Source organism: Procambarus clarkii, chromosome 10 (assembly GCF_040958095.1).
Source record: "Procambarus clarkii isolate CNS0578487 chromosome 10, FALCON_Pclarkii_2.0, whole genome shotgun sequence".
NCBI classification, from domain to species: Eukaryota; Metazoa; Arthropoda; class Malacostraca; order Decapoda; family Cambaridae; genus Procambarus; species Procambarus clarkii.
The window spans coordinates 24,617,519-24,640,228 of record NC_091159.1 but is presented as its reverse complement, the minus strand read 5'-3'; the positions used below and the strand labels follow the sequence as shown (position 1 = coordinate 24,640,228).

The following is a 22,710-nucleotide window of genomic DNA, read 5'->3' as shown; positions in this document are numbered from 1 at the left end:
TCCTGCTATCCAAAAGTGCCGGACCAACCGGGCTGTGGTGGATACGTGGGCCTGAGGGCCGCGCCAAGCAACAGCCTGTTGGACCAAGCTCTCACACGTCAAGCCTGGCCTCGGGCGGGGCTTGGAGAGTAAAAGAACTTGGAGAGTAAAAGAACTCTCAGAACTCCATCAAACAAGTATCAAACAGGACCGAAACGTCGTCACTTCCCTCTATTTTGAGATGTGTGTGCTGGGTGTCTAATTGTGTGCCCCGTTAGTGTGACTTAGTGAGTGCAGTGAAGGTTACCCGAGGTGTGGTTGTGGTTGCTCTAAGTGAACAACCTGTACTTGTAAGGTCAGGAACTCTTAGTTTTCGAGAGGCTGGCGGTTTGCCCGCTCTTATTCACGGTGCATGTGGTGTGGGCGGCAGTGGTTGAGTGCAGGCTGGTTGGCTGTAATTAAACACGCTTACTATTATGGTTTGGAGGTTCCTGCTTAAAATCCTGTTAATTAGAACAGAGCACATGTTGTTTTGCCTCAGGAAAGTATGCAACACTGTTGCTTATAACTATAGAGCTGTGGGTGGGGATTTGTGTTGTCACAATATTGTCGTGGAGGGACAAGGTGTTGGGGAAAGAAGCCTTTTCTGTGAGGACAGCTTAGCTCACCCCGAGGTCATCTTGAGGTGGATAGAAAGACCAGTGTCCCTTCAGCTCGGGCGCTGACTAACTCTCCTGGTTGACGGGCCATCCGCTTAGACTGTTCGACGTTACTGCACACAGTCTGACTTCGGAAGTCTGGCTCAGTTGATCCCATTTAAAGGTGTTCATTAACATCCTTTATATTTAGAGGGAATCCATTGGAGAGTCTTATGCCCTTAATATTCATAGCATTGTCTCCTACGAGTACCGATTACACAACTATTTTATTGTCAAGCCACAGTGCCATCTAACCCGTGCCTCTCCTTCCACAGGTGTGACGTGCCGTCCGTGTCGTCCCCGGCGAGTCAGAGCGACAGTGGGTGCGCCTCTCCTTCAGAAGGCTCTGGAGGCGGAGCAGGAGGCGGCGGCGGCGAGGTATTGGCGCCCCTGGTGAGCCTAGGCCGGGGGGTGTCTATGGGCACGGGGTCGGTGTCCACGTCGCCGGCCACCTCGTCAGTGTCTCCCACCTACCACCCCAGCAGCAGCAGCAGCACCAGCAGCAGTAACAGCACCAGCGGGGCGCCCCCGCCCGCCCAGGCCATAGACCCGGCCTGGCTCACCCCCACAACCCTCACACACAACAACAACAACAACACGCTGCATGGTGAGCCCTTCGTCAGAAGGCTGTTGCTGTTCTTTTGTTTTCATTTTAGCTGCCCAGCCTCTTGGGCTGGACGGTAGAGCGAGGGTCTCGCTTTATGCAGGTCGGCGTTCAATCCCCCGAGATCGTCCAAGTGGTTGGGCACCATTCCTTCCCACCGTCCCATCCCAAATCCTTATCCTGACCCCTTCCAAGTGCTATATAGTCGTAATGACTTGGTGCTTCCTCCTGATATTTCAGTGTTTGCCGGTTGATGATATTGATAGTTCTTCAGTAGCAGACGTATTCAATATCCTCCTAAGAAATAGAAGAAATATTATAGGAATGAAAGTAGATATGTTCTCATTTTCTTTGGTACGTTTGCAGTTTCAACGTTTTCTTTGGTTCATGTCAACTTTCCATTTTCCCAGTTGCAGAAGTGAAGGGGGAACCCGACAATACCGCGGCCTCTGACGTGTTCGCTGACGGTCTGCCGCCTTATAACCCGGTGGTCGCAGACAAGCACGACCTCTCTGCCTCACACCTCCAGCAGCTCTACTCCAGGTGGGGTCTCTCTCAGTCTCTCTCTCTCTCTCTCTGAATTATGTCGTTTCTCCTACGACATAATGACGTAGGAGAAAAACCCACACACTTGCCTATTTGTGAAATATATGTACAGAATTTACACCAAGTCTTTCACACTCTCCTGAGTGCTTTGTCAAGGTCTGAGTGTGTGGTGAGGAGGAGACTTACATCTCAACATCTTATCAAGATATTGGTTGATATGTAGATCTCGTTACACTAATACACAAGTGAGGGGATTTTAACTTATTTCAGTGGAAATGTTATCTTCGATATCACCAGCACTGTCAGTGTTACTTTATTCATCTTTACTGTCACCACCATCAACAACACCTGCACCACCACAACCACCATCACCACCACCTGTAGCATCACCACCACCATCACCACCACCACCACCACCTGTAGCATCACCACCACCATCACCTGTAGCATCACCACCACCACCACCATCACCACCACCATCAACACCACCTGTAGCATCACCACCATCACCTCCACCACAGTCACCACCATCATCACCACAGTCACCACCACCATCACCCCACCTGTAGCATCACCACCACCACCATCACCACCTGTAGCATCACCACCACCACCACCACCATCATCACCACCACCTGTAGCATCACCATCACCACCACCATCATCACCACCACCTGTAGCATCACCACCACCACCACCACCTGTAGCATCACCACCACCACCACCACCATCACCACCACCTGTAGCATCACCATCACCACCACCATCAACACCACTTGCAGCATCACCACCATCACCTCCACCACAGTCACCACCATCTGCCCTTCTCTCCCACAGCACCATGCAGGCCTACGGGGGCAACTCGTACATGCAGCCTACAGGCTTCTACAACACCATGCCCAGCTCCCAGTACTCCTACGGCCCAGACTACCTCCTCAGTAAGTCTTGTCGACTACCTCCTCAGTGTTGTTGTCTTACCCTCCCCCCACAGTAAGGTACCTCCCCTGTGGATGTCTTATCTCCCCCCCCCCTATAGTAGGGGTACCTTCCCTGTGGGTGTCCTACCCCGCCCCCACACCACGCACACCCTATCTTTTCTAAATAATCTTCATTTGTGTTCTCTTCATATAGGCACGACAAGAGGGCTCAACCAGAGCAGCAAGAGTACCCTGGGCTCTAACACCCTCGGGTCCTCTTGTCTGGGCTCTACGGGCTCCCTGGGGTCTGCCAGCTCTCTGGGCTCCGCCTCGGCCTCCTACCTGGCTCCCTACGGCTCCTTCGGCAGCAGTAGTGGCACTCAGGCGTGCCAGAACCCCTACTATGGCACCTCATACAACGCCTCCTTCGCCACTGGCAACACACAAAACTATACGTCCACACAGCAGGTGGGTCCTGGCCAGGTGTCTGTTGATTAGTTGTGCCACGCAGAATCGAGCTATTAGCTCTTGGACCCCGCCTTTCTAACCAATCTATTTTCCCTTATGTTTACTGCATATATTTCTCTCTAACACACACACACACTCAGGAATGGGATCCAAGGCGGGATCCAAGAGTCAGTGCTCGATCCTGCAGACACAAATAGGTGAGTACCCACTTCTCCCACGGTTGATGGTGTAGCGGGTAGCACTAATCCAAGCCGGTCACTCCCCTCCCCAGCAGGGCCTGGACTCTGCTTACTACTCTGCAGCGTATGCGGGCCAAGCGGCCGCCGCGGGCAGCTACTACTACGGCCAGGGCTACCCCAGCTACATGGGCTCCTCCAGTGCCTCCCCCACCTCCTCTGCAGCAGCAGCAGCGGCCGCGGCCGCCTCCAACGGGCTGTCCTCCGGGCTACCGACGGCGGCGCCCACTACCCCTACAGCAACCACCTACCAGCTCACCCTCCCGCTGGAGAGTAAGTGTTCCTCCTGGCTTCTGTTATTTGGGCACGGAGTGTCTTGGGAAACAGAGGGTGTAATACACATTAACTAGGGGGATATGGGTGTTGTGGAGAGGGGTGGTAGGGAGGAGTGTTCCTGCAGCCTCATGATTGTCACTGGATTGACTTTGTTGTTGTTCCCCAACACAGATACGACCGGCTTCCAGGGCGTGGAGAGCCCGGCGTCACCACTCAAGGATACAGGTGAGTGCCCCCACACCTTCCCTGTTAGTGCCACTGGGTGCCATTTGCTCTCCATAATATTTATAGGCCACGAGAACAATAACCCAACCACTTGGGGGTCTTTCGGAGAATTGAGGTCGTTGGTTTGAACTTCATTGGGATGAAACCTATAAATATTTTGTAATTAAACAAAGTAATAATTACTTTACATTTTCAGTTGCCTGATTTAAGTTGATTTGTATAAGCTAATGTTTTTAATTGGTATTAAATACTCTAATATTGTCTCGTCTCTCTTTCGTTTCCGCCCAATGCTTCCCCCTTTTCCCCACACTATTCAGGTAATCCTCCATTCATTTTTATCTCAGCTGGCTTCCTAACTCTGGTCTAGTTCAAAATAGACCAGGAAGGTGCGCTAAGTCAAACACTCCAGCTACCAACGCAATAGTTTCATCAAAATACGTGTATGCCTCTCGGCACTATATCAATAAAACAATATTAATAATGCTATCTGGTGTTCTCCCGCCAAATTTGCTAAGCGTCCGGTCGATCAGTTGTGCTCCAAATATCCTCCAACCGCCCCTCACCCACCCACCACCCCGTCAAGAGAATATTGAAGGAGGATACGCTTACATCCACTATGGCTTCCTAGTTGTAAAAGGTTCTTGAAACTCCTACCGGCTGTTTTAAGCTTAATTTGGTTATGGAGTTTGGTGAACGGGTTCATCACGAGATGGCGAAGGTTTATAAGTAGTTTGTATTTATTTTCGTTTTGCTGGCCTCTGCTGATTACAAAGAAGCCTCACCATCGAGGAACAAGTTTGTTGATGACTGAGGAAGGGTGATGAGGCTGCCCTGTTTAGCTTCCCTTTTTTTTAAATTCACATTTCGAGTGTTCATTTGTAAGCCTATTATTGTTCAGTAAATATATTTACTTTCAAACCCGAAATGTACTGTAAATTATATTTTATGTGTCCATGGTTTTTGATGATCTTGACGGCCGCGTTTACTACTTGCTTTTGTTGATATCCGGATTACTCGGAATTTTGGAAAATGATAACGTTTTAGCCGTCCCCTGTGGCCGGATAAAGGCATGGTTCATCCCCAGTGATGTTCCAGACGCTAGAGTGGGTCCGCTTAGTTGCATAACTCCTCCCTGCCCAAGGTAACATGATTGACTACACTGGAGAAAACTCCACCTGTGTAAGCACCAGGCGGGTCTTCTTCCATAATTGGTTTTATTACTTCGGCCTGGTTATTATAGGCCGCTCTTATTCTTCCTTCTTCTCTCCCTCGTCCTCATCCTCCTCCTCCTCTTGCTCTTGCTCTTCCTCCTCCTCCTCCTCCTCCTCCTCCTCCTCCTTTTTCTCCTCCTCCTCCTCCTCCTCTTCTTTTTCCTCCTCCTCATTCTTCATTGTTTTGTTCTTTTCTTAAGTTCTTATAATTTGTTCTTCCCCTTGCTTTACCGTTGTTACTCCTCGTCTTCACAGGCTGTCTCCTGTGACTACGTATTGTGCCACAGACGGTAACTAGCTGACAACTGTGTAACTAGTTACGACTCACCTCGATTTAGTACTAACTAACCGGATGGGCTCCCTTATTATCCAACTAGCCCTCAGAAGGTCGTAACAGAAGCCCTCAGAGAACTGCAAGCAACAGCCTAGTGGACCAAACTTTCACAAGTCAAGCCTGGCCTCGGGCCGGGCTTGGGGAGTAGAACTCCCAGAACCCCATCAACCAGAACGAGCCCGTCCTCAGACCAAATCCATTACCATGAGAAGCCACCCCCCCCCCCCATTCTAACCATCTGGATAGTTATCTAGATAATTGTGATGGTCTGAAAGCATATTACAGTTTCAGTACTAATCTACATGTAAACTGGCAAATGAACTTTTGTCGTAAACATTATTTTTCAAGTTATAACGTTAATGTAATATAAATCGTTAGTTTAAAATATAAAAAGTGTATGCTGAAAACGTTTTCTTTTGAGGAATTGGTTTTCTGTAAACTGAATTCACGAGCAGACTGAAATATTTTCAAATTCCATATATCACATTATCGTCAATGATACCTCGTATTAACGTAACCAAACGTAATGAAGCCTAACTTAACCTAACCAATCCAAGCCTTAACCTAAAATAACCTTATCCTAACCTAACCATGCATAGAGAGTAGATAATAGCAGTAATTATGTGGTAATCCATTTCCTTGAGTGGCTCTCCTCCCTGAGGACAGGTTGCAAAACTCAACCCAACACTAACCTCCAGAATGTCCCAACAAGAGCCACGAGAGGGTCTCGTCCTGACTAACACAACCCTCAATAATGTCCCAATAAGAGCCACGAGAGGGTCTCGTCCTGACTAACACAACCCTCCAGAATGTCCCAACAAGAGCCACGAGAGGGCCTCGTCCCAGCTAACACAACCCATGTCTACTCCTGACAGCGTCCAGGTCGCGGAACGGGCGCTCCCGCCGCAGCAACCCGTCGCCGGACCCGGAGAACAAGGTGGAACGGGTGTACATCTGGGACCTAGACGAGACCATCATCATCTTCCACTCGCTCCTCACCGGCACCTACGCCAGGACCTTCGGCAAAGTGAGTACAGCATTCCCGTCTCTCGCCCTTCCATAGTGTGGTTTTTTGGGGCAATGTCTCTCCGTAATGGTCTGGTTTTGCGACTGCCTTGTGAAGGTTCCAGGGACCAATGTCCTCGCGGCCCGAGGTCATATTTGATGAGGAAAACGCCACTACTATTTAACAGAAAGTGTAGCCTTCCTAATGGGCACATTAAGGTAAGTGAGTGAAAGGAATAAGGTAAGTGAGTGAAGGGGAACATTTCAATTACCCTAATACTCGTCTTCTTTCCTTAACAACGGTAAACTGAGCTGGAGGAATCTGTTTTCCCCGAGATGTTAGGAGACAGCTCTCGTCCGTCTCCTTCCATACCCGTGTGGTAAATGAATACTGTTAGAATGTGCGTCTCGACCTTACTGTTAAGGTCCTCTCCTAGCAACAGTCTGTTGGATCATGTTATCACATGTTAAGGCTGGCCCTAGGCCGGACACGAGGTGTAGAAGAACTCTCACAACCCCCGCCAGGTATAATCCAGGTATGAGTGCATAGTTTCTTTTGACTGCGTGGTACTTGTTGATCCAGGTGCCTCTGTCAGGGACCTGGTTGAGCACAGTCAGGGACCTGGTTCAGCACAGTCAGGGACCTGGTTCAGCACAGTCAGGGACCTGGTTGAGCACAGTCAGGGACCTGGTTGAGCACAGTCACGTTAGCTTCCAATGGAGGAGGTTGTGGCACCTCTGCGCTCTCTCTCTCTCTCTCTCTCTTCAAAGCTTGGTCAGAAGAAGTTGTTAAGGTATCTTAAGTTAGCCACATACCAGTTTTTGCTTGTTAATGAATTTATTTTATTATATCATGTCTACTTTTTTAATTCGTTGAACGTGATTATATTGATCAATATTGGCCCACACCTTCCTACACGAAGTGACTGCTGTTTTACTTCCCGTAAAGTGAATACTCTTAAGTCTAAATAATGTGCTTGAAGTAATGCATTAAAGTATCCACAACTTCAGAACATAATTATGTTTGTATAAAATTGAAAGTGGGAATAGGAAATGCCCGGTCCTATAGTGGCACCTGCCCGGTCCTATAGTGACACCTGCCTGGTGTGTCCATATGGTCAGTGCCCAACCGTGTTGACTCGTGGTGTGGGAAAGTCGGGTCCAAAGTTTACATCTCAGGCCCTGGTGGCAAAATGGTATCATACTTGCCCCTTGCCTCGCTAGCTCTTTGGTCTGAGTTCGAGTCCTAGAAATAGGAGGATTGACTAGGCACAAATCCTTAGCTGTTCGCCTCTGTTCACTCAGCAGTAAATGGGTACCTGGTTGGAAACAGTAGTTGTCTGTGTTAAGATGTGTATAGTCTGTATATCCGGACAGCTTTTTTATCAATGATATACTGATTCCCTGATAATATAACTGATATCAACACACACACTCACACACACACACACAAGGTGAGGTCACTGTACTAGGAGAAAGGGAGGTAAACCAGGCGGCCTTAGAAGAGTTCGAAATTACGAGAGAGGAGGTCAAGAGACACCTGCTGGATCTGGATGTTAGAAAGGCTGTTGGTCCAGATGGGATCTCACCATGGATACTGAAAGAGTGTGCAGAAGCACTTTGCTTGCCACTCTCCATAGTGTATAGTAAGTCACTGGAGACGGGAGACCTACCAGAAATATGGAAGACGGCGAATGTGGTCCCAATATACAAAAAGGGCGACAGGCAAGAGGCACTGAACTACAGGCCAGTGTCCTTGACTTGTATACCATGCAAGGTGATGGAGAAGATCGTGAGAAAAAACCTGGTAACACATCTGGAGAGGAGGGACTTCGTGACAAATCGCCAACATGGGTTCAGGGAGGGTAAATCTTGCCTTACAGGCTTGATAGAATTCTACGATCAGGTGACAAAGATTAAGCAAGAGAGGGCTGGGCGGACTGCATTTTCTTGGATTGTCGGAAAGCCTTTGACACAGTACCGCATAAGAGGCTGGTACATAAGCTGGAGAGACAGGCAGGTGTAGCTGGTAAGGTGCTCCAGTGGATAAGGGAGTATCTAAGCAATAGGAAGCAGAGAGTTACGGTGAGGGGTGAGACCTCCGATTGGCGTGAAGTCACCAGTGGAGTCCCACAGGGCTCTGTACTCGGTCCTATCTTGTTTCTGATATATGTAAATGATATCCCGGAGGGTATCGATTCATTTCTTTCATTGTTTGCGGACGATGCTAAAATTATGAGAAGGATTAAAACAGAAGAGGACTGTTTGAGGCTTCAAGAAGACCTAGACAAGCTGAAGGAATGGTCGAACAAATGGTTGTTAGAGTTTAACCCAACCAAATGTAATGTAATGAAGATAGGTGTAGGGAGCAGGAGGCCAGATACAAGGTATCATCTGGGAGAGGAAATTCTTCAGGAGTCAGAGAAGGAAAAAGACTTGAGGGTTGATATCACGCCAGACCTGTCTCCTGCAGCACATATCAAGCGGATAACATCAGCGGCATATGCCATCCTGGCCAACATACGAACGGCATTCAGAAACTTGTGTAAAGAATCATTCAGAACTTTGTATACCACATATGTCAGGCCAATCCTGGAGTATGCAGCCCCAGCATGGAGTCCATATCTAGTCAAGGATAAGACTAAACTGGAAAAGGTTCAAAGGTTTGCCACCAGACTAGTACCCGAGCTGAGAGGTATGAGCTACGAGGAGAGACTACGGGAATTAAACCTCACTTCGCTGGAAGACAGAAGAGTTAGGGGGAACATGATCACCACATTCAAGATTCTGAAAGGAATTGATAGGGTAGATAAAGACAGTCTATTTAACACAAGGGAAACACGCACAAGGGGACACAGGTGGAAACTGAGTGCCCAAATGAGCCACAGAGATATTAGAAAGAACTTTTTTAGTGTCAGAGTGGTTGACAAATGGAATGCATTAGGCAGTGATGTGGTGGAGGCTGACTCCATACACAGTTTCAAGTGTAGATATGATAGAGCCCAATAGGCTCAGGAATCTGTACACCTGTTGATTGACGGTTGAGAGGCGGGACCAAAGAGCCAGAGCTCAACCCCCGCAAACACAGTTAGGTGAGTACACACACACACACACACAAACACACAGTGTGGGGGGGAGGAGGGGGGGGTTAACTAGGTGAGAGATGGTCATTCTATACCTCTTCCCTTCCCCCCCACCTCCCCCCCCCCACACCTCTGCCCACTTTTTATTCATTAACGTCTTGAATTACAGGTAAGCAAACAGCGAATATGCGTCTGTGACGTGCGCGCGCGCGTTGCAAACAAATAAACAACGCATTTGTTCGTTTGATTATTTTTGGTTTGTTTGGGAAAGCGGAAGTTATGTTAGGTGTTAATTGGTGGCGTTTGTTTATGTTGCTTATAGTTATTATCGTCATCAGTCTTTTAGTTGGATTAAGAAGTTTATGAAGATGACAGGAAGGTGTATTAGTCAGCTGTTCGTCTCCGATGTCCGGACGGGCTGCTTCGTCCCTCCGTGGCAACCCGTCCTCCCAACCTAGAGAAAACTCAGTTTAAAGTGGTCTCTCCTAACCTACCAGAGGACCCAAAACAGAAAACGGGGACAGTACGTCACTTTCGCCAGCCGCTTCCATTTTCTAGTAAGACAATTGTTAGTTTTATGTGATAAACGGCCAACCCCCTGGTTAAAAATATAACGTCGCCTGATTAACTAACTCGGTACATCTTTATCCACTCACCCTCTAAAATAAAATCCCCTTTTTCAGAGAAATCAACGATAAGGAGTCTGTTAAGTTCCTAATTGATCGATTTACGGGTACGTTCCACCCCCCATCTCTGACGATGGGACTGTCTGGGGAGGAGAGTGGCAACATAGCGGCCCGCGGTCGGCAGGTTCCGGGCTGACTGTAGTAATTTAGTCATTTACCTCCTCACACTTTCCAAATCCCAATTGGCAATTTTTCAATACTTCCGCAAGTGTATCACTGATTCGAATTGACCCAAAATTTTATTATATCAGTAAATTAGATATAAACTTATAATTTTGAGTAAGCACCTTACCTTACCTTGAAGCACGGAAGGTATTTGATGAAGAATTCTGGTTGGAATAAATTTGTGCGGTTTTGATTGGTGGTGACGGGCGTGGTGGTGGCCACGGCTGGCGACGTTAGTGGAGTCTCCTTCCACGTATATTACATAGCTGAGAATGTCAGCAGCTCTCGCCACATGATTAGAGGAAGACCTGGTCAGTAATTTTAGTGATGGAGAACTGGTGACGTCACCCACAGGTCCATGACGAATGGGGCGGGAAATTAAAAATTAGTTAAATTAAAAAAAAATAGGAAAAACTTTAGGAATAAATTAAAAAAACGTTAGGAAAATCAGTTGCAATTTTGCACGGAGTTGCAAATCGTAAAGACGGTCTACTATGTCTATTATAAGGATTAGAAAGAATGAAAGGACGCGGAAAACTGTCTGTCTGTCAAAACTGTCACTCAATAGTTACAGTTACAAGAACCGCTTTTCGAAAACTTGTGTATGTCGCGTCAATATATATTGATGTTTATTGTGGTGGTTCCCTTGGTTTGTGGCAATAATAGTTTGTGATGGTGTGTGGGCTCAAGCAGTGGTGTTGTGATGGTGTGTGGGCTCAAGCAGTGGTGTTGTGATGGTGTGGGCTCAAGCAGTGGTGTTGTGATGGTGTGTGGGCTCAAGCAGTGGTGTTGTGATGGTGTGTGGGCTCAAGCAGTGGTGTTGTGATGGTGTGTGGGCTCAAGCAGTGGTGTTGTGATGGTGTGTGGGCTCAAGCAGTAGTGTTGTGATGGTGTGTGGGCTCAAGCAGTGGTGTTGTGATGGTGTGTGGGCTCAAGCAGTGGTGTTGTGATGGTGTGTGGGCTCAAGCAGTAGTGTTGTGATGGTGTGTGGGCTCAAGCAGTAGTGTTGTGATGGTGTGTGGGCTCAAGCAGTGGTGTTGTGATGGTGTGTGGGCTCAATCAGTGGTGTTGTGATGGTGTGTGGGCTCAAGCAGTGGTGTTGTGATGGTGTGTGGGCTCAAGCAGTGGTGTTGTGATGGTGTGTGGGCTCAAGCAGTAGTGTTGTGATGGTGTGTGGGCTCAAGCAGTGGTGTTGTGATGGTGTGTGGGCTCAAGCAGTGGTGTTGTGATGGTGTGTGGGCTCAAGCAGTAGTGTTGTGATGGTGTGTGGGCTCAAGCAGTAGTGTTGTGATGGTGTGTGGGCTCAAGCAGTGGTGTTGTGATGGTGTGTGGGCTCAAGCAGTAGTGTTGTGATGGTGTGTGGGCTCAAGCAGTGGTGTTGTGATGGTGTGTGGGCTCAAGCAGTAGTGTTGTGATGGTGTGTGGGCTCAAGCAGTGGTGTTGTGATGGTGTGTAGGCTCAAGCAGTAGTGTTGTATGGTGTGTGGGCTCAAGCAGTGGTGTTGTGATGGTGTGTGGGCTCAAGCAGTGGTGTTGTGATGGTGTGTGGGCTCAAGCAGTGGTGTTGTGATGGTGTGTGGGCTCAAGCAGTGGTGTTGTGATGGTGTGTGGGCTCAAGCAGTGGTGTTGTGATGGTGTGTGGGCTCAAGCAGTAGTGTTGTGATGGTGTGTGGGCTCAAGCAGTGGTGTTGTGATGGTGTGTGGGCTCAAGCAGTAGTGTTGTGATGGTGTGTGGGCTCAAGCAGTGGTGTTGTGATGGTGTGTGGGCTCAAGCAGTGGTGTTGTGATGGTGTGTGGGCTCAAGCAGTAGTGTTGTGATGGTGTGTGGGCTCAAGCAGTGGTGTTGTGATGGTGTGTGGGCTCAAGCAGTGGTGTTGTGATGGTGTGTGGGCTCAAGCAGTGGTGTTGTGATGGTGTGTGGGCTCAAGCAGTGGTGTTGTGATGGTGTGTGGGCTCAAGCAGTAGTGTTGTGATGGTGTGTGGGCTCAAGCAGTGGTGTTGTGATGGTGTGTGGGCTCAAACAGTGGTGTTGTGATGGTGTGTGGGCTCAAGCAGTAGTGTTGTGATGGTGTGTGGGCTCAAGCAGTAGTGTTGTGATGGTGTGTGGGCTCAAGCAGTAGTGTTGTGATGGTGTGTGGGCTCAAGCAGTGGTGTTGAGTGTGGGGGGTGTGACTGGCAGTGTGGCTGACGGCAATGACTCGCCTTAGGTGTCAGTGGGTGTTTAGGTAGGTGGGTGGGTGGGTGGGCGTGTGTGACAGTGTGTGGTTGGGCGTGTGTGTCAGTGTGGTGGTGGGCGTGTGTACTCACCTAGTTGTGTCTGCAGGATCGAGCATTGACTCTTGGATCCCGCCTTTCGAGCATCGGTTGTTTACAGCAATGACTCCTGTCCCATTTCCCTATCATACCTGGTTTTAAAATTATGAATAGTATTTGCTTCCACAACCTGTTCCCCAAGTGCATTCCATTTTCCCACTACTCTCACGCTAAAAGAAAACTTCCTAACATCTCTGTGACTCATCTGAGTTTCAAGCTTCCATCCATGTCCCCTCGTTCTGTTACTATTCCGTGTGAACATTTCGTCTATGTCCACTCTGTCAATCCCTCTGAGTATCTTATACGTTCCTATCATGTCCCCCCTCTCCCTTCTTCTTTCTAGTGTCGTAAGGCACAGTTCCCTCAGGCGCTCCTCATACCCCATCCCTCGTAGCTCTGGGACGAGTCTCGTTGCAAACCTCTGAACCTTTTCCAGTTTCATTATATGCTTCTTCAGATGGGGACTCCATGATGAGGCGGCATACTCTAAGACTGGCCTTACGTAGGCAGTGTAAAGCGCCCTAAATGTCTACTTACTTAGGTTTCTGAATGATGTTCTAACTTTTGCCAGTGTAGAGTACGCTGCTGTCGTTATCCTATTTATATGTGCCTCAGGAGATAGATTAGGTGTTACGTCCACCCCCAGGTCTCTTTCACGCGTCGTTACAGGTAGGCTGTTCCCCTTCATTGTGTACTGTCCCTTTGGTCTCCTATCTCCTAGTCCCATTTCCATAACTTTACATTTGCTCGTGTTGAATTCCAGTAGCCATTTCTCTGACCATCTCTGTAACCTGTTCAGGTCCTCTTGGAGGATCCTGCAATCCTCATCTGTCACAACTCTTCTCATCAACTTTGCATCATCCGCAAACATCGACATGTAGGACTCTACGCCTGTAAACATGTCGTAAACATATACAAGAAATAGAATTGTGTGAACATGTAAACATGTCGTTAACATATACAAGAAATAGAATTGTGTACTCACCTAATTGTACTCACCTAATTGTGCTTGCGGGGGTTGAGCTTTGGCTCTTTGGTCCCGCCTCTCAACTGTCAATCAACTGGTGTACAGATTCCTGAGCCTACTGGGCTCTATCATCTATATTTGAAACTGTGTATGGAGTCAGCCTCCACCACATCACTTCCTAATGCATTCCATTTATTAACTACTCTGACACTGAAAAAATTCTTTCTAACGTCTCTGTGGCTCATCTGGGTACTAAGTTTCCACCTGTGTCCCCTTGTTCGTGTCCCACCCGTGCTGAAGAGTTTGTCTTTGTCCACCCTGTCAATTCCCCTGAGAATTTTGTAGGTGGTTATCATGTCTCCCCTTACTCCTCTGTTTTCCAGGGATGTGAGGTTTAGCTCCTTTAGCCTTTCCTCGTAGCTCAATCCTCTCAGTTCTGGGACGAGCCTGGTGGCATACCGCTGAATCTTCTCTAACTTTGTCTTGTGTTTAACTAGGTATGGACTCCAGGCTGGAGCTGCATACTCCAGGATTGGTCTTACATAAGTGGTATACAGGGTTCTGAAAGATTCCTTACACAAGTTTCTGAAGGCAGTTCTTATGTTGGCCAGTCTAGCATATGCCGCTGATGATATTCTTTTGATGTGGGCCTCTGGGGACAGGTTCGGTGTGATATCAACCCCCAGATCCTTCTCTCTATTTGATTCTTGCAGGATTTCCCCTCCCAGATGATACCTTGTGTTCAGCCTCCTGCTCCCTTCGCCTAATTTCATCACCTTACACTTTCCCGAGTTGAACTTCAGCAGCCATTTTCTAGACCATTCCTCCAGTTTATCCAGGTCATCCTGTAGTCTCTGTCTATCTTCATCCGTCTTGATTCTTCTCATAATTTTTGCATCATCAGCAAACATCGAGAGGAATGAGTCTATACCCTCTGGAAGATCGTTCACATATATTAGAAACAGGATGGGTCCAAGTACTGAGCCCTGTGTGTGTGTGTGTGTGGGCGTGTTTGTGTGGGCGTGTGGACAGATTTTAGATTTCTTTCTCTATTATGCACCCCATACCCCATCCCGTGGGCGGTGGTGGAGTTACAGAGGCACATAATGGGTTCAGGAACTGAACCCCATATTGCATTGAGGTAAGCAAGTGACAATCTTTTGAAGCTAGTTACACAAGCTAGTTACACAATACACAAGAGGCTCACAACAGTCACTATACAAGGCACTTTACATCTATGGGTGAGTCACACAGTTACTAGTCTTGCTCCACTCCCACCCAACTGGGCGGCAGCTTTACTGTCATGTGCTCCACACCCACCCAACTGGGCGGCAGCTTTACTGTCATGTGCTCCACACCCACCCAACTGGGCGACAGCTTTACAGTCATGTGCTCCACACCCACCCAACTGGGCGGCAGCTTTACTGTCATGTGCTCCACACCCACCCAACTGGGCGGCAGCTTTACTGTCATGTGCTCCACACCCACCCAACTGGGCGGCAGCTTTACTGTCATGTGCTCCACACCCACCCAACTGGGCGACAGCTTTACAGTCATGTGCTCCACACCCACCCAACTGGGCGGCAGCTTTACTGTCATGTGCTCCACACCCACCCAACTGGGCGGCAGCTTTACTGTCATGTGCTCCACACCCACCCAACTGGGCGGCAGCTTTACTGTCATGTGCTCCACACCCACCCAACTGGGCGGCGGCTTTACTGTCATGTGCTCCACACCCACCCAACTGGGCGGCAGCTTTACAGTCATGTGCTCCACACCTACGTTAAGCAAATTTTGGATTCTTTGCTAAAATTCCTGGCAGCATATCATTATGAATGAAGTACTTACACATTTCTTGTACACCATTGATGGTGTTTTCTCTGAATTCCGCTATTTTTTTCACATTCCAGTATATAATGACGCAAAATATGCGAATAGTTCTGCTGACAGAGTTTACATTTAGTCAAATCTACATCAGCCTAAGCCTAGCCGTGGTAACATCTAGAAGTCTGCTAACCTTATTGAATGAACTATAGACGTGCGGTACTTCCTGCATAATAGAATGATGATTGGTGAAGGAACTGGTGTGAATTTCATTTTGCCTCAAGTCTTCGAGATTTTGTTGATGTTCCCGGAATATTACTGCCCTCAGGCTGCTCAGAGGCAGTCCAAGTTGGTAATCAATTGCCTCTTTACGAGCAAAAGTCTTGGCCAACTCATCAGTTCTATCATGCATTCGGAGACCAATATGGGAAGGAATCCACAGGAGACAAACTCTTGACTCCATCATTGATTATTTCACCATATCTGTGTCTAGCTTCAGAGACAAGCACGTCACAGTTATGTCTTGGTGAGCTGTCAAGGATGACAAGGTGTGGACATGCCCCCGTCACAACTGTCCCAGCGGGCAGTGTGGTGGGGTGACCTTCCCGGGTGCCCTCAAGGCACTCAGCTTGGGGGGGGGGCCTTCGCAAAGGGGCAGTGTCTTCCGATAAAAGGTAATGAAGGAAAGAGGTTCAGGTATGCAAATTAGCCCCCTGGCACTTCTCCTGTTTATTTGCTGACTTTTCCGAGTGAATGATGCACCGGAGGCTTCCTTGTCTCTCCAGCCGGGCTGCTCCTCGCCTTCATCCTCTTGGCTTCTGATGATCGTAAGCGAGAAGTCGCATTTTCCTACATATGTGTAGTGAAGTACAGCATGTATAGGACTGTATGTGGCCAGGATCACCTCCCTCGCCCCGGTGTCCCGTAATAAAGCCTGTGCTCGCGGGGGTGTCATTGGGGTGAATGCTATGCCTAGCGGGGTGGGGTTTGAGGGTGTACATTGATCCATCACCCGCCCTCAGCACGCAGGCCGCCCCCGTCCTGCCCTCAGCACGCAGGCCGCCCCCGTCCTGCCCTCAGCACGCAGGCCGCCCCCGTCCTGCCCTCAGCACGCAGGCCGCCCCCGTCCTGCCCTCAGCACGCAGGCCGCCCCCGTCCTGCCCTCAGCACGCAGGCCGCCCCCGTCCTGCCCTCAGCACGCAGGCCGCCCCCGTCCTGCCCTCAGCACGCAGGCCGCCCCCGTCCTGCCCTCAGCACGCAGGCCGCCCCCGTCCTGCCCTCAGCACGCAGGCCGCCCCCGTCCTGCCCTCAGCACGCAGGCCGCCCCCGTCCTGCCCTCAGCACGCAGGCCGCCCCCGTCCTGCCCTCAGCACGCAGGCCGCCCCCGTCCTGCCCTCAGCACGCAGGCCGCCCCCGTCCTGCCCTCAGCACGCAGGCCGCCCCGCCCCGCCCTCCAGGGCAGGTGTGGTCCCGTCACTTGTCAAGCCGCTCCGTGTGTTTGTGCATCCTTCACACGGGAATACCTGAAAAAACTCCCTCGTTAGAAGACGGTAACAAATGACTTGCCTCAGGGTAGACCATACTGGCTTGTTGACATTTGTTGCCTGTTCCACTAGGCGGCCCCCCCCCCCAGGGACTGTTTAGCTAGGTGGGCCCCCCCCAGGGACTGTTTAGCTAGGTGGGCCCCCTTCCCCAGGGACTGTTTAGCTAGGTGGGCCCCCTTCCCCAGGGACTGTTTAGCTAGGTGGGCCCCCCCAGGACCTATTCTACGAGGCAGGGCCCCCTGTTTTTGAGAGTCCAAAAAAGGTATTTCAGAGGTCTTGAACCACATTTCGCTGGTCTGCTGCTCTTGGCTCACCGACTTCACCAGGAACACATAATCTGTAAGCATAGAGCCGTCCACCCAGCACAGTTAGCTTGATCATGTTTGTTGGGTTAATAATGCGATCATTGAGTGATACGTCATCATTATACCAGCGTCCTGAGGACACTACTGTGTTTATAATGAAGATAAATTCTCCAGTAATGGCCTTGTGGTTCAGGTCGCTTCTGGCTGGCTTCTGGGCTTCACCGCTCTTGGTGTCCTCGTTGGTGGTGGCGCCACCACCGACCAGCCCGTCCCCCTAAGGTCTCCCAACGTCAAGAAAACGGTCAATTTAAAGTGTCGACTCTCCTAACCCACCAGAGGACCCAATACAGAAAACCGGACAGTACTTCACTTTCGCCAGCCGCTTCCATGTTCTAGTACGACAATTTTTGGCCCTATGTAACGCATACGAGCGAAATGCGACGTTCTTTGTAAGAGGACAGGTTGTAGGAGGGCAGGTTGTAGGAGGACAGGTTGTAAGAGGACAGGTTGTAGGAGGACAGGTTGTAAGAGGACAGGTTGTAGGAGGGCAGGTTGTAAGAGGACAGGTTGTAAGAGGACAGGTTGTAGGAGGACAGGTTGTAAGAGGACAGGTTGTAGGAGGGCAGGTTGTAAGAGGACAGGTTGTAGGAGGACAGGTTGTAGGAGGACAGGTTATAGGAGGACAGGTTGTAGGAGGACAGGTTGTAAGAGGACAGGTTGTAAGAGGACAGGTTGTAGGAGGACAGGTTGTAGGAGGGCAGGTTGTAGGAGGACAGGTTGTAGGAGGACAGGTTGTAGGAGGACAGGTTGTAAGAGGACAGGTTGTAAGAGGACAGGTTGTAGGAGGACAGGTTGTAGGAGGACAGGTTGTAGGAGGACAGGTTGTAGGAGGACAGGTTGTAAGAGGACAGGTTGTAGGAGGACAGGTTGTAAGAGGACAGGTTGTAAGAGGACAGGTTGTAGGAGGACAGGTTGTAGGAGGACAGGTTGTAGGAGGACAGGTTGTAGGAGGACAGGTTGTAAGAGGACAGGTTGTAGGAGGACAGGTTGTAAGAGGACAGGTTGTAAGAGGACAGGTTGTAGGAGGGCAGGTTGTAGGAGGACAGGTTGTAAGAGGACAGGTTGTAGGAGGGCAGGTTGTAGGAGGACAGGTTGTAAGAGGACAGGTTGTAAGAGGACAGGTTGTAAGAGGACAGGTTGTAAGAGGACAGGTTGTAGGAGGACAGGTTGTAAGAGGACAGGTTGTAAGAGGACAGGTTGTAAGAGGACAGGTTGTAAGAGGACAGGTTGTAAGAGGACAGGTTGTAGGAGGACAGGTTGTAAGAGGACAGGTTGTAAGAGGACAGGTTGTAAGAGGACAGGTTGTAAGAGGACAGGTTGTAAGAGGACAGGTTGTAGGAGGACAGGTTGTAGGAGGACAGGTTGTAAGAGGACAGGTTGTAAGAGGACAGGTTGTAGGAGGACAGGTTGTAAGAGGACAGGTTGTAGGAGGGCAGGTTGTAAGAGGACAGGTTGTAGGAGGGCAGGTTGTAAGAGGACAGGTTGTAAGAGGACAGGTTGTAGGAGGACAGGTTGTAAGAGGACAGGTTGTAGGAGGACAGGTTGTAAGAGGACAGGTTGTAGGAGGGCAGGTTGTAGGAGGACAGGTTGTAAGAGGACAGGTTGTAAGAGGACAGGTTGTAGGAGGACAGGTTGTAAGAGGACAGGTTGTGTGCGTCCCTTTATTTGCGCTCTCCCTCTTTTATTTGTTTCCCTCTTGTGTATGTTCTCCCCTTATGTGTGTTTTCCCCTCATGTGTTCTAAGAGGAGACACAGCGTCAGTGTCTCCCCCTCCCTCAGGCAACGTCAGTGTCTCCCCTGCCTCAGGCAACAGTCAGGAACACCTTGCTGCTGCTGACGGCTGCGCGCGAGCCCGTTGTCGCTTCCCGCGTTTTCTTCTGCCAATTACACGTGACAGTTTCCCGCGTTAATGAGCAAAAAAGCGCGGGCATTCCCAGGGCGGCTACTGCCAAACCCGCCGAAAACACGCTTATAAATGGATACTTAGGTGGCACAGTTTGTGCTGTGCTTGGTGCAGTGTGTGCTGTGTTTGGTGCAGTGTGTGCTGTGTTTGGTACAGTGTGTGCTGTGTTTGGTACAGTGTGTGCTGTGTTTGGTACAGTGTGTGCTGTGTTTGGTGCAGTGTGTGCTGTGTTTGGTGCAGTGTACTGTGTTTGGTACAGTGTGTGCTGTGTTTGGTGCAGTGTGTGCTGTGTTTGGTACAGTGTGTGCTGTGTTTGGTGCAGTGTGTGCTGTGTTTGGTGCAGTGTGTGCTGTGTTTGGTGCAGTGTACTGTGTTTGGTACAGTGTGTGCTGTGTTTGGTACAGTGTGTGCTGTGTTTGGTACAGTGTGTGCTGTGTTTGGTGCAGTGTGTGCTGTGTTTGGTGCAGTGTACTGTGTTTGGTACAGTGTGTGCTGTGTTTGGTACAGTGTGTGCTGTGTTTGGTACAGTGTGTGCTGTGTTTGGTGCAGTGTGTGCTGTGTTTGGTGCAGTGTACTGTGTTTGGTACAGTGTGTGCTGTGTTTGGTGCAGTGTGTGCTGTGTTTGGTACAGTGTGTGCTGTGTTTGGTGCAGTGTGTGCTGTGTTTGGTGCAGTGTGTGCTGTGTTTGGTGCAGTGTACTGTGTTTGGTACAGTGTGTGCTGTGTTTGGTGCAGTGTGTGCTGTGCTTGGTACAGTGTGTGCTGTGTTTGGTGCAGTGTGTGCTGTGTTTGGTGCAGTGTACTGTGTTTGGTACAGTGTGTGCTGTGTTTGGTGCAGTGTGTGCTGTGTTTGGTACAGTGTGTGCTGTGTTTGGTACAGTGTGTGCTGTGTTTGGTACAGTGTGTGCTGTGCTTGGTGCAGTGTGTGCTGTGTTTGGTACAGTGTGTGCTGTGTTTGGTACAGTGTACTGTGTTTGGTACAGTGTGTGCTGTGTTTGGTGCAGTGTGTGCTGTGTTTGGTACAGTGTGTGCTGTGTTTGGTGCAGTGTGTGCTGTGTTTGGTGCAGTGTACTGTGTTTGGTACAGTGTGTGCTGTGTTTGGTACAGTGTGTGCTGTGTTTGGTACAGTGTGTGCTGTGTTTGGTGCAGTGTGTGCTGTGTTTGGTGCAGTGTACTGTGTTTGGTACAGTGTGTGCTGTGTTTGGTGCAGTGTGTGCTGTGTTTGGTACAGTGTGTGCTGTGTTTGGTGCAGTGTGTGCTGTGTTTGGTGCAGTGTGTGCTGTGTTTGGTGCAGTGTACTGTGTTTGGTACAGTGTGTGCTGTGTTTGGTGCAGTGTGTGCTGTGCTTGGTACAGTGTGTGCTGTGTTTGGTGCAGTGTGTGCTGTGTTTGGTGCAGTGTACTGTGTTTGGTACAGTGTGTGCTGTGTTTGGTGCAGTGTGTGCTGTGTTTGGTACAGTGTGTGCTGTGTTTGGTACAGTGTGTGCTGTGTTTGGTACAGTGTGTGCTGTGCTTGGTGCAGTGTGTGCTGTGTTTGGTACAGTGTGTGCTGTGTTTGGTACAGTGTACTGTGTTTGGTACAGTGTGTGCTGTGTTTGGTGCAGTGTGTGCTGTGTTTGGTACAGTGTGTGCTGTGTTTGGTGCAGTGTGTGCTGTGTTTGGTGCAGTGTACTGTGTTTGGTACAGTGTGTGCTGTGTTTGGTACAGTGTGTGCTGTGTTTGGTACAGTGTGTGCTGTGTTTGGTGCAGTGTGTGCTGTGTTTGGTGCAGTGTACTGTGTTTGGTACAGTGTGTGCTGTGTTTGGTACAGTGTGTGCTGTGTTTGGTGCAGTGTGTGCTGTGTTTGGTACAGTGTGTGCTGTGTTTGGTACAGTGTGTGCTGTGTTTGGTGCTGTGCTTGGTGCAGTGTGTGCTGTGTTTGGTACAGTGTGTGCTGTATTTGGTACAGTGTGTGCTGTGTTTGGTGCAGTGTGTGCTGTGTTTGGTACAGTGTGTGCTGTGTTTGGTACAGTGTGTGCTGTGTTTGGTACAGTGTGTGCTGTGTTTGGTGCAGTGTGTGCTGTGTTTGGTGCAGTGTACTGTGTTTGGTACAGTGTGTGCTGTGTTTGGTACAGTGTTTGCTGTGTTTGGTGCAGTGTGTGCTGTGTTTGGTACAGTGTGTGCTGTGTTTGGTGCAGTGTGTGCTGTGTTTGGTACAGTGTGTGCTGTGTTTGGTGCAGTGTGCTGTGTTTGGTACAGTGTGTGCTGTGTTTGGTGCAGTGTGTGCTGTTTGGTACAGTGTGTGCTGTGTTTGGTGCAGTGTGTGCTGTGTTTGGTGCAGTGTGTGCTGTGTTTGGTACAGTGTGTGCTGTGTTTGGTACAGTGTGTGCTGTGTTTGGTACAGTGTGTGCTGTGTTTGGTACAGTGTGTGCTGTGTTTGGTGCAGGATACTCACTTAGTTGTGCTTGCGGGGGTTGAGCTCTGGCTCTTTGGTCCCGCCTCTCAACCGTCAATCAACTAGTGTACAGATTCCTGAGCCTACTGGGCTCTATCATATCTTCACTTTTTCAAAGCATTGTATGACAAAGAGTGCTGGGAAGACGGGACACCACGAGCGTAGCTCTTATCCTGTAACTACACTTAGGTAATTACCCTTGGGGTAATTACTTGAAACTGTGTATGGAGTCAGCCTCCACCACATCACTGCCTAATGCATTCCATTTGCCAACCACTCTGACACTAAAACAGTTCTTTTTAATATCTCTGTGGCTCATTTGGGCACTCAGTTTCCACCTGTGTACCCTAGTGCGTGTGCCCCTTGTGTTAAATAGCCTGTCTTTATCTACCCTATCAATTCCCTTGAGAATCTTGAATGTGGTGATCATGTCACATTCAAAATTCACACTCACACACTGATGTGTGTGTGTGTGTGTGTGTGTGTGTGTGTGTGTGTGTGTGTGTGTGTGTGTGTGTGTGTGTGTGTGGTGGAGAGCGCCCTGGGCGGCAAGATAGAAGAGAGCTCGGTGTTGGGGGTCCTGGGAAGGCTGGGAGGAGCTGGGAGCCGCTGGGGCTGATACCATCTTCATTATACTCTAAGACATCTTGTTTTGAACATGTTTCCTTTCTTACGACCTGATTTTATTGTGCCTTTTATTGCCCATTGTATTTGTTTATCTCTTGTCCCATCCACTCTTCTCTTATTTAGTTTTTTTTTGGTTGAGTTTTCTTGGGGTGTTCCTCTTTTTTTTAGATGTGATGTCTTCTTTACTCTTGTGTTGCCACGTTTGTGTGTTTCTTTACTCCTTGAATATATATTTATATATATTATATATAGGTTCGAATCCTGGCCGGGTCAAAGAGTTCTTAGTGATATATATATATATAT

General features: G+C 49.2%; 1 protein-coding gene across 7 annotated transcripts in view; it reads left to right on the top strand.

The window, feature by feature from the left end:
* Positions 1-22,710, top strand: part of eya (eya transcriptional coactivator and phosphatase 2) — a 288,120-nt gene that overhangs the window by 234,877 nt on the left and 30,533 nt on the right. For 5 of the 7 annotated variants that reach the window (XM_069321765.1, XM_069321764.1, XM_069321759.1 and 2 more), the window contains 7 exons: positions 953-1,284; positions 1,692-1,824; positions 2,665-2,765; positions 2,959-3,212; positions 3,484-3,721; positions 3,896-3,949; positions 6,370-6,521. In XM_069321765.1, the coding sequence (XP_069177866.1) occupies positions 1,095-1,284; positions 1,692-1,824; positions 2,665-2,765; positions 2,959-3,212; positions 3,484-3,721; positions 3,896-3,949; positions 6,370-6,521 (1,122 nt within the window). In that variant the 5' untranslated portion in view covers positions 953-1,094. The remainder of the gene's footprint in view (positions 1-952; positions 1,285-1,691; positions 1,825-2,664; positions 2,766-2,958; positions 3,213-3,483; positions 3,722-3,895; positions 3,950-6,369; positions 6,522-22,710) is intronic. The other 2 variants (XM_069321762.1, XM_069321761.1) reach the window with 2 other exon arrangements.